The following is a 10,958-nucleotide window of genomic DNA, read 5'->3' as shown; positions in this document are numbered from 1 at the left end:
TATCTCTCTTTCCCTCTCCCTTCCTCTCTCTGAAATCAATAAAAACATTTTTGTTTTTTAAGTAGAAGCTCCTCGGGTGGTTCCAATGCGCAGTCAGGGCTGTGAGAACATGGGGATGCTTCAGGGGACGTGGCTTTCACAGGAGAACTCGGGGAGCAGTGGGAGACTGAAGGCCACCTCCTCCCTGTGGGAACCGCCCTGTGGCAGGGGGCGGACCTTACTTTGTATGAGTTGAGGACCTGCAGGGTGGTCCCGGACGCCAGCTTCAGCCGGATCAGTTCCTGGTTCCTCCCTTCGATCGTCTCTAAGAACTGAGCGTTCTCTATCTTCAGCTGCTGGAAATCCACGTCATGGAGGGCCTCGCCCACCTCTTCCTTCTACAGGTCAGAGGGGAGGGAGAAATGACAGGAGGGAGTGACTTCCGAGTGTACGGCCCACATCCTGCGACTCTGGGTGAGATTCTGGAAGCCAGGCCTCACTCAGTCATTCAACAAACACAGCCTGCGGCTCTGCGTGGGGCCAGGCGTGGCACTAGGCCCTGGGGACAGGGATCTGAGCGTAAAGGCTACTCCCTGGCCTCACGGAGCGCATCCTCGGTGAGGGTTCACAGACAGGTGCGGGGTGGTGGGACCGGCAGGAGCATCGGGCACATGGAGGCCCCTGGGCCAGGCCAGGGAGAATGGAAGGCGGGGGCAGGCAAGGCTTCCCTCCCTCTCAGCTCCCTCTCCTCCGACGTGAACTCCAGTTACCGATCCTCTAAGCCTGGAGTTCCTACGGAGGCACAGGGCTCCGGGTCCGGCTACTCAGAACAGACTGGGGCGAGTTAGATCATGTGAACTATTCTTCACGCGATCCTTTCCTGGGGGGACGGGGGGAGCCCTCTGGTGCTTGGAGTGTGGCCTGGGCCCCAGCATCGCCCCAGCTGAGCTGCCTCCAGCAGGTGAACTATGGCTAAGCCATCTGGCACCTGAGCAGAAATGTTGGGGGTCAAAGTAGAGGAGCTTGCATTTGTCCTCAGTCACTTTGTGCCGTCCCAGATTGTGGAGTCTTTCGAGATCCCACATCAATCCGGCACGCATCCCTGGATGTGTTAATTCTCCTGCCCAATGTTGTGTCACTGTCTGGGGCCACCTCTGACATGCGTACCATCCTACCATCAGGGCCCAGGTTCAAGCTCACAATGAACCCCTCGAGCGAGGAGAGGATGGAGCTCTGTCATCACACCCCAGAGACCCTCCGCACGTCCGCCTACCGCCTTCGGGTCAGCTGTCCAAGGACCCACCAAGGCATACGACAACCCTGCCACCCCGGCCACATCCCCCAAACCATCCACAAATGCGACGCGATGAGGGCCCTTGAAATTCAAGCCAACTCTGTCTACGGATTCACCAGCACAGAAACTGTATTAGTTTCCCGTGGCTGCTGTGACGAATGGCCACACACTCAGTGGCTTATCAAACAACACAAATCCACTACCTCACGGCTCAGGAGGCCAGAGCCCGAGGCCGTTCTCTGGGCTGCAATCAAGATGCTGGCAGGGCCGCCTCCTTCCGGAGGCCCCTGGGGAGACCGCTGCCTCGCCCTTGCCAGCTTCTAGAGGCGCCTGCCTTCCTTCGCTCCGGGCGCCTTCCTCTGCCCTCCCAGTCAAAGCTCTGTCTTGGAGCGTCGTCCTGATATGACCTGGTTGTGGGTTTGCTCCCCGGTCAGGGCACATACACGAACCAACCAATGAATGCGTCAATGAGTGGACCAACACATTGACCACCCCCTCTCTCTCCCGTCCTCTCTCTAAAAATCAATAATAATTTTTTTTAAACACATCAGCCCAGCTGACTTGGCTCAGTGGTTGAGCAGTGACCTATGAACCAAGCGGTCACTGGTTCAATTCCCGGTCAGGGCACCTGCCTGGGTTGTGGGCTTGATCCCCCGTGGGGGGTGTGCAGGAGGCAGCAGATCAATGGTTCTCTCATCATTGATGTTTCTCTCTCTCTCCATCTCCCTCTCCTTTCCTCTCTGAAGTCAATAAAAAATAATTTAAAAAGACATCACTCTGACCTCTGCTTCTGTCATCACATCTTCTCCCCTCCTCACTGGACGCTTGTGGTTGTGTGGAACCTTCTCAGACAACCCAAGATTACCTCTCCATCTCACGATCCTCGACTTTAATCACATCTGCAAAACGCTTTTGCTGTGTGAGGTGATGTATTCAGATTCCAGGGATTAGGACACAGACATCTTCGGGTGGGCATTGTTCTACCAACCACCATAACTTAAAAAACAGAAGAGGCCACATACCTGCCTCAGCTGCAAAAGCATCTTTTTCCTCGTGACTTTGAGAGAAACATTTTTCAAACGTAATTTATCCTTCATATTATCCTGGAAAACAAAAGCACATTTTAATCCATTTCTCTTCTTCTTCCCTGTTGGCTTGAAACGGTTGGTAAGTCTGAGGCTACAAACCAAACCTTGAGCCCTAACAATCAGTCACTTATTTTAAGGTCCTTTTACATCTACGCAAGCTGGTGTTGCTATAGCATTTCATTCATCACCAAGAAGCAGAGGGCCCTGACCGGTCTGGCTCAGTGGATAGAGCGTCGGCCTGCGGACTGAAGGGTCCCAGGTTCGATTCCGGTCAAGGGCATGTACCTTGGTTGCGGGCACATCCCCAGTAGGGAGTGTGCAGGAGGCAGCTGATCGATGTTTCTCTCTCATCGATGTTTCTAACTCTCTATCCCTCTCCCTTCCTCTCTATAAAAAAAATCAATAAAATATATTTAAAAAAAGAAAAAAATAAGAAGAAGCAAAGGAAGCTGGGTCTGTCCTATGCAAATTTTCTATTGCTTTTAAATTCAGGATAATTTGGGTAGAGGAGCCTTCCCAGACAAAATGATTTTATGATTCTTTGGTCTTGTGTTCTCTTTCTTACATAATTTTTATTATTTATAACTGATCAGGGTTAGTAAGCCAACCCATCTTCAGAATCCAAAGCTGATACACTGCAAAATCTTTGAAAATGAAGGAGCATTTTATAACTCATTCTTTTAAAAAAATTTTTATTTATTTTAGAGGGAGGCAGGGAGATGGATAGAGAAATAAAAACATCCGTGAGAGAGAAACATGGATCGGCTGCCTCCTGCAGACCTCCCACTGGGGATGGAGCCCACAACTCAGGCATGTGCCCTGACTGGGAATCGAACTGTGACCTCCTGGTTCATGGGCCGATGCTCAACCACTGAGCCTCACCAGCTGGACTCGTTCTTATAATAACGGAACTGAACGAGCTTGAGATGTACCTGTCTCACTCCACACCATCACTTGACTGGATAGGCTCATATGATTCTCAAGGAAACATGTCAGTCCTGGCCGGCCGGTGTGGCTCAGTTGGTTGGAGCACTGTTCTCTACACTGAAAGGTTTCTCGGGTCTAATTCCCGGTCAGGGCACATACCCAGGTTTCGGGTTCAATCCCTGGTTGGGGCACATACAAGAGGCAACCAATCAATGTTCCTCACTCACATCAATGTTTCTCTCTCCCTCACTTCCTCTCTCTCTCAAATCAATGCATGTCCTTGGGTGGGGAAGAGAGAGAGAGAGAGAGAGGAAGGAAGGAAGGAAGGAAGGAAGGAAGGAAGGAAGGAAGGAAGGAAGGAAGAAAGAAAGAAAGAAAGAAAGAAAGAAAGAAAGAAAGAAAGAGAGAGAGAGAGAGAGAGAGAGAGAAAGAAAGAAAGAAAGAAAGAAAGAAAGAAAGAAAGAAAGAAAGAAAGAAAGAAAGGAAGGAAGGAAGAAAGAGAGGGAGGGAGGGAGGGGAGGGAGAGGAGGGAGGAAACATATCAGATCTTGAAACAAATAGCAACAATGAAAATAAAAATCCTCCATCTGAGATACTGTTGATACTCGCCCTGCCTGCCTGCCTGAGCCCGGATAGATTTGCATTCTAAAGCACACACACATGGGGAGATGTAAAAATCCTCACATGGAGCAACGCTGATGCTGGACCAGCTGCAGCGGGGCTGCCTCCCGGGATCCCTTCCACGTCATCCTTCAAGGACTCCCCTCTCCCTTTCTAAGCGCCAGCCTCCTGCCGACTCACCCTCCGGCGGTTCGCGTCCTCAATGTACTTCAGCACTTTCTGAGTGGCCAGGATACTCCCTTTCTTCTTGGCGATGGTTTTCAAAATATCTTTTTCAAACTCTTGCATTGCTTTCTGAACTTCAGCCATCCGAATTTCAGCTTCCTCAATGATAGCCTGGGGGAGTCAGCACAGAGAGAGAACAGCATTTCCAAAGGTTCTCAAGGATGAATCCCACCTTCCCAGGCCTCTTTGCGCCCAATATACTGTGTTTCTTCTGAGTCTTAGAATCATACCCTTAAGATGCAGATGTGACTACATGAATGTTATTATGCAAAAGCCTGCCTCAAAAAAGTTAATATTAACATAAAAAGGCGGCAAACAACAACAGAGCCTCAGGGCTCTTTATAAATATGTATTTTCATGTCTAAAATATTTATCCATGAAAATTATAACATTCATATAATATATAATAATAAAAGAGTAATATGCTACGTGAATCCACGGATCTGTCCCTCTGCGGACAGCGAGCGTGTTCCTGTGTGTGCGCCCACGTTTAGAAATGGAACAATTTAGAGCTAGAACAGAAATACCTGTTTTTCATACAACACGGCTCTCAAATACTAGTAGAAGCCCACACCTTCATCCCATGGGCAAGCTCATTCACAGTCCCGCATCTTCCCAGGAGGAAAACTGGCCTTGTTGGTCTCCAACGAGGCATGGACCACAGTCATGCATGTTGCATAGGGAGGGAGACTTCGGGATTTTTCAACCAACTCACTGAATTAAACCTCAACCCCCTTGTATTATTAAGAAATTATTAGTATACATTTTAAGGGGATGATTACTATGGTTATTTTATTTTTTAAATATATTTTATTGACTTTTTTTTTTTTTTAACAGAGAGGAAGGGAGAGGGATAGAGAGTTAGAAACATCGACGAGAGAGAATTATCGATCAGCTGCCTCCTGCACACCCCCAACTGGGGATGTGCCCGCAACCAAGGTCCATGCCCTTGACCGGAATCGAACCTGGGACCCCTCAGTCCACAGGCCGATGCTCCATCCACTGAGCCAAACCAGTTAGGGCGGTTAAGGTTTGTTTTGTTTTTTAAAAGAATCCATATCTTAGAGACATATCCTGAAATATTTGCAGATGAACAAGATGCCCAGGATTCATTTCATGACAGCCCGCTTGCCTATTCCAGGGGGGAGTTGGTAGGGATATGGAGGAAACAAGAATGGCCATATGATCATGACTGTTGAATGTGGGTGCTAAGTATATAGGGGTTTCCTTGTGCTAGCCTCTGTTCATTTGTATAATTTTGAAATTTTCCATTAAAATTTTTTAATTTGTTTTCTCTTCAAGGAGGTGGTACGTTCCTTAAAGGTAGGCCCTCTCCCTGGCCGGTGTGGCTTAGTTGGTTGGAGCACCGTCCCGGACGTACACTGAAAGGTGGCGGGTTCAATTCCCGATCAGGGCACAATTCCCAGACTTCGGTTTGATCTCTGGTCAGAGAGCATGCAAGAGGCAACCGATCCATATTTCTTCCTCACATTGATGTTTCTCTCTCTTTCCCTTCCTCACTCCCTCTCCCTAAAATCAATGGGAAACATACCCTTGGTGAGGATTTAAAAAAAAAAAAAAAAGCCCGGCCGGTGTGGCTCAGTGGTTGAGCATCAGCCCAGGAACCAAGAGATCCGCAGGTTTGATTCCCGGTCAGAGCACATGCCTGGTTTGAGGGTTCGATCCCCTGTGAGGGGCGTGCAGGAGGCAGCAGATCGATGTTGACGTTTCTCTCTCACCGATGTTTCTATCTCTCTATCCCTCTCCCTTCCTCCCTCTCAAAAAAATCCATCAATCAATCAATACTAGTAAAAAACATTTTTACAAAATAAAATAAATTAACCTAATCCATCATATCAATAGACCAAAAAAAAAAAAAGGTAGGGCCTCAATTTGTCTTAATCGACTTGTATTTCTTTCAAAGTGCAATCAATCCTGTAAGATGGCCGGGGGGAGGGAGCCCCAGTGGGGGGGCCTGCAGGGAGAAGGGGTTACCTCGTGATGCTGCAGGTCCCGCTCGGCGTTGGCCCTCAGGTGCCTTATTTCCTCCTTCATGTCTTCCAGCTCCTTTCGCACGAGATCGCATTTTTGGTCAACGCTGAGGCTGGACGTACGGTCCGGGCCTGAGCGGGATTTGGACTTGCGCCTGCTTCGCAACTATACCTCGGGAAAAACAAAGCCGCTGTCAAGAAGGCGTTGGTCACAGAGCAGCTGAAGGTGGGCATGGACATGACTTCTCTGACCCGCTAGAAAGTACTTGAATGACAGCCGGAGAGAACAAACTCAAAGTGAGAGGATTCTGGATATTAGGCCGGAGGTGACACCTATTTCACCAGCCAACCTAAGGCCTAAGCTTGACAAGGAACTGAAAATGAGTCAGGGCCAGTGTCTCCAGGATGGAGAGATGGTGAACCTGCTCTGGACTAGCATTCAAGTCCGTGCCAGGGAAAGCCCGGAGCTCAGAGTTTCCTGAGCTGAACACAGAAGAGAAATTGGATCCGGGGGGACAGGAGTCAGCAAAAACAAACAAAGAGACAAAAATGTTGGGTCTCCTATGCATTTGAGCCACGGGTCACACGAAGGTGGCCCAGGAAATATGTGGACCTCAAGATGGGATTGCTTGGCTCTCAAAGGATAGGCTTACACACGATTTTTAATTAAAAAAAAAAAAATTAATTAGCCCAGCCAGCGTGGCTCAGTGGTTGAGCATCAACCTATGAACCAGGAGGTCACGGTTCAATTCCTAGTCAGGGCACATGCCTGGGTTGCAGGCTCGATCCCCAGTGTGGGGTATGCAGGAGGCAGCTGGTCAATGATTCTCTCTCACCATTAATGTGTTTTTTTTTCTCTCTCTCCCTCTCTGAAATCAATAAAAAAATATTTTTAAAAAATTAATTACCCACACTTGAAAATCAGGAAATTCCACCAAAATAATTCAGATTTCCAGCTTCTCTTGAAAAATCAACTACTCTTGACAACCCCAGGCCACTTGGTTGCCCCTCGTAGATGAGGAAGGAACTTTCCAGTGTCCACACAGGCCCACTTCACCTCTTTCTGTGCCTTGCTTGGCCCTGTAAACATTTTGAGTCTCCCAACTTAAGGGAACCATTTCAAACAAACGAAGATATATTCTGGGAGTGTCAATCCACTATTAATTAAACCCGATTGCCTTCACGCTGACTTAAAAGAAAAAACCTTGAGAAGGAAGAAAGAAGCAAAATAAGAACAGGGACAAAGTCATATGTGCTTGACTTGGCCAAAGGCGGTACACCAAAGGCAGATGCACAAATACCGCTTGCCTCTAAACGTTAGAGTCTAAAGGGACAAACAACTCTTCAGTTGTGTACCTGTGAAAACTCTGTTCCTGATATTTTAATGTCAGATAACCGCAGCATTCGCTGTTCCCTGGATTCCAGTTTATTTAAATATTTCTGAAACATCTCTGTCTCCGTTTTGAGAGCAGAGTTTCCATAGCTGCAAGACAGAGTGCACCTGAGTAAGTTCCATGAGTAGGTATGCCAACACCAAATCAATCGTATTTAACACCTCCTAGCGAGGCATGACCTTCTACAAGATACGTAACCTCTTAATGCCTCAGTTTCCTCATCTGTAAAATGGGAATAATCACAGCACCTACCTTTTAGGGTTGCAGGAAGGAATGTAAAGCCGTCAGGACAACGCCTGGCACACAGTAAGTACTAGCTACGTATTTGATATGTTTTTAATACGTCTAATGAGCCACAGAATTCAAAGCAATAATATTACATTGAAAATTGTGGCTGGGATGAAGCGACACGTTTCATCTTCAAGCATCTTCTAACCCATTTGTGAAATTCCTTCCGAATTAATTCATTCTTGAAGTCACGTCCATCATCTTCAGAGGTTTCCTTTGGTTTAATTTTTCAGGTTTTTTTATTTTTATTTTGTTTCCCCTGTCTTTGTTTCCTCACCCACCTTGGGAGTTACTGCACCATTATTATTTAAGATCACATATGCAAAATACTTGGCGCGGAATAGGCACTCAAAAAATAAGAGCTATTAGTGCCTTAGCAGGTTTGGCTCAGTGGATAGAGCCTCTGCCTGGGGACTGAAGGGTCCCAGGTTTGATTCTGGTCAAGGGCACATGCCCGGGTTGCAGGCTCCATTCTCAGTAGGGGGTGTGCAGGAGGCAGCTTATCAATGATTCTCTCTCATCACTGATGTCTCTCCCTCTCCCTTCCTCTCTGAAATCAACAAAAAATATATTTAAAAAATAATAAGAGCTATTAGTAGTCATACCTCAGCTCAAACCTAAACTGGTTATAGATCCCTGGCAGAACACCTATGTAGCCAGAGCCAGGATGTTCTGTGTGAGACCAATAAGTTGTACAATTACCTCTACTACATCATGGAATCTTGCCATCCAATTTACCTTCTATAGTCGGTAGAAAACAGACTGCTAAAAATACAGAATACTGGGCCAGTTACTCTTTTGTTGTTCATCTCCATGCTTATAGGATGGTCCAGGCATAACTTGACTCCTACTAAAAATATCAGCTGCCACTCTCATTTTACCATAGATTCTTAGCATTGGCAAGGTGCTTAGAGGTCGCCTGGTCCAACCAGCCACCGCTGAGCAGAGGATGGGCTAAGCATACATTTTGGCACCAGGCAGACCACCAGGCCAGGCTCTGGCTTCACCCATTACGCTCCACCGGCCCCAGGCCCTCACACCTCCACATTGTTCTCGCTCCATCATTGCTTGTTAGTTCAGTGACGGGGGACTCGCAGAGGTAAAATGCAAAGGCGACTATTCCCCCCACTTTGTGGGGGTCTCAGTTTCTCAGTGTTCAATGCGGTCTGGACCGTCTCTGAGGTCCCAGGCCACACGGTGAGTAAGGGCCGCCCCAGAAGCCAGCGGCCCCGTACCTGAGCTCTTCGACCAGGCTGAACAGCTGGATAACAGGCAGATCGTTCTCCTCCGCGATCTGAAATTCGCTGACAGTCGAGGTCTCGGTGTCATCGTCAGTCATCATGCTAACCAAGCGGCCCTTGCCAACGTCAGGTGTGGCCAACCCAGAGCGCCCGGTACTGGCGGCTACGTCCGGCTGCAACCAGGCAGTGCGTTGCCTGGCGACCGGACGCGGGCGTGGAGGGGCGTGGCTTCAAGAGGCCCCGCCCAGCGCTCCCCCGCCCATCTCCGCGCTGCCTTGACCAGGGACCTCAGCGCGTTTGCTTTTACTTCCTCAACAATAATTCTTAAGATGATAATAATAGTAAGGACTGTTTCTCCAGCACTTACTACGCTCCTTGCCACCTTTGCAGCAGCCTTGTAATAATATCCATGACTCTCTTTACTCTCCAAACGAGGAAACGGAGTCACAGAAAGTGAAATCCACTTGGAGTGTTTTCCTTCCTCTACCTCACTGTGAGGCTTCTACTCTGCTCACCACCTGGTGCTTCTTGCATACGAACTGCACTTTCTCTTAGATACCAGTATCCTGCATTCCTGAAAGGAAAAAAAAAACACCTGGCTGGTTATTAAATGAATATACATTCAAGAGACCGTTAGGCACCGAATGTGTCCTGAGCAGCTGGGGGGACTGCGTGGAGCACACCACGCCCACCCTCAAGGTGAAATGATGCAAACAGTTCCCAAATCGGCTCGTTGCAACCCGAGAGGTTATGCCTCACACCGTTTCGTAGTTATCATCTCATCGAAGCCTCAAACGTCTTAAGGAATTGGTATTACTGTCTTCCTCTTACAGACCAAGAAACGGAGGGATAGAGTAGATTAGGTGAGTTGCCCATGGACACACAAGAATGGCATCAAGTTCTAGCCGGTTTGGCTCAGTGCATAGAGCCTTGGCCTGCGGACTGAAGGGTCCTGGGTTTGATTCCCGTCAAGGGCACATGCCCGGGTTGCAGGCTTCATCCTGAGTAGGGGGCGTGCAGGAGGCAGCTGATCAATGATGATCTCTTATCATTGGTGTTTCTATCTTTCTCTCCCTCTCCCTTCCTCTCTGAAATCAACAAAAAATATATATATTTTTTAAATGAATGGAATCAAGTTCTTAACTTCTACACTGATGTGCGTCATGGTCATGGCAGGTCTGGGTGAGCAGCAGGGTAGCTTTCTTCTGCCCCCGTTGGGATAGAAGAGGGCAGGATGGGCAAACTTCTCTGAGGGGTGGGGGAGGGGTGCTGGAAGTGAGTAGGAAGCAGCTGGGATAAACTGCTTAGGATGAGGGTCGGCCACCTTCCCCCACGAGGAACACGTAGTCACTAAACCCCAAAGTGCTTTGGTTTTGCTGCTTAGGGGGCACACGTTTGGGACCAGAGTGGATTCCTGAAGATGATAGAGAGCCTGAGCCCTGCCCGCCTTCTTCTCTCTGGTGGTAGGCTCTTTGGGCTCTGGGAGCAGTGCAGACCGCCTTTAGACATACTTAGCATGCTCCTGGGCCCGGGCATACAAATGGACGCCAGTCCCAAGAGGGACTGGGAAAAGATGTAGCGTGCAGCTGAAGTATGGTACCTATGTGCTTTGCTTAACAATAGAAAAGTTATTTTGATTTTCTGAATTGTATACATCATCCCATTGGATTGAATGACTATCCCATTGATTGTTATCTTACTGGTTTTAGAAAGCACATTCTTCCGTACCTGGGAAGCAGGACAGCACAATTATCCTAAATTGTTTTGGTGGCCACAGATAATGCGTTCCAGTTGACTCAGTGGTCCCAAGACCAGGACAGCACAATTACTCTAAATTGCCTTGATGGCTCTAGATAATGAATTCCTGGCAACTCAGCGGTCTTGAGACCCGAGGGCTCTAGATAATGAAT

The 10,958-nt window shown here is 48.2% G+C and overlaps 1 protein-coding gene across 1 annotated transcript in view; it reads right to left on the bottom strand.

The window, feature by feature from the left end:
- The window catches only part of CCDC113 (coiled-coil domain containing 113), a 16,854-nt gene extending 7,708 nt beyond the window's left edge, over nt 1-9,146 (bottom strand). Inside the window, exons 1-6 of the mRNA XM_006099211.3 lie at nt 9,043-9,146; nt 7,482-7,608; nt 6,130-6,291; nt 4,090-4,245; nt 2,296-2,376; nt 222-377 (exon numbers count right to left, since the gene is read on the bottom strand). Coding sequence (XP_006099273.2) covers nt 222-377; nt 2,296-2,376; nt 4,090-4,245; nt 6,130-6,291; nt 7,482-7,608; nt 9,043-9,146 — 786 coding nt within the window. The remainder of the gene's footprint in view (nt 1-221; nt 378-2,295; nt 2,377-4,089; nt 4,246-6,129; nt 6,292-7,481; nt 7,609-9,042) is intronic.
- Nucleotides 9,147-10,958: the final 1,812 nt, after the last annotated feature.

Source organism: Myotis lucifugus, unplaced genomic scaffold, assembly GCF_000147115.1.
Source record: "Myotis lucifugus unplaced genomic scaffold, Myoluc2.0 scaffold_263, whole genome shotgun sequence".
In the NCBI taxonomy this organism is placed as follows: Eukaryota; Metazoa; Chordata; class Mammalia; order Chiroptera; family Vespertilionidae; genus Myotis; species Myotis lucifugus.
The sequence above is the reverse complement of the archived record's forward strand: the minus strand, read 5'-3'. Positions and strand labels throughout refer to the sequence as shown.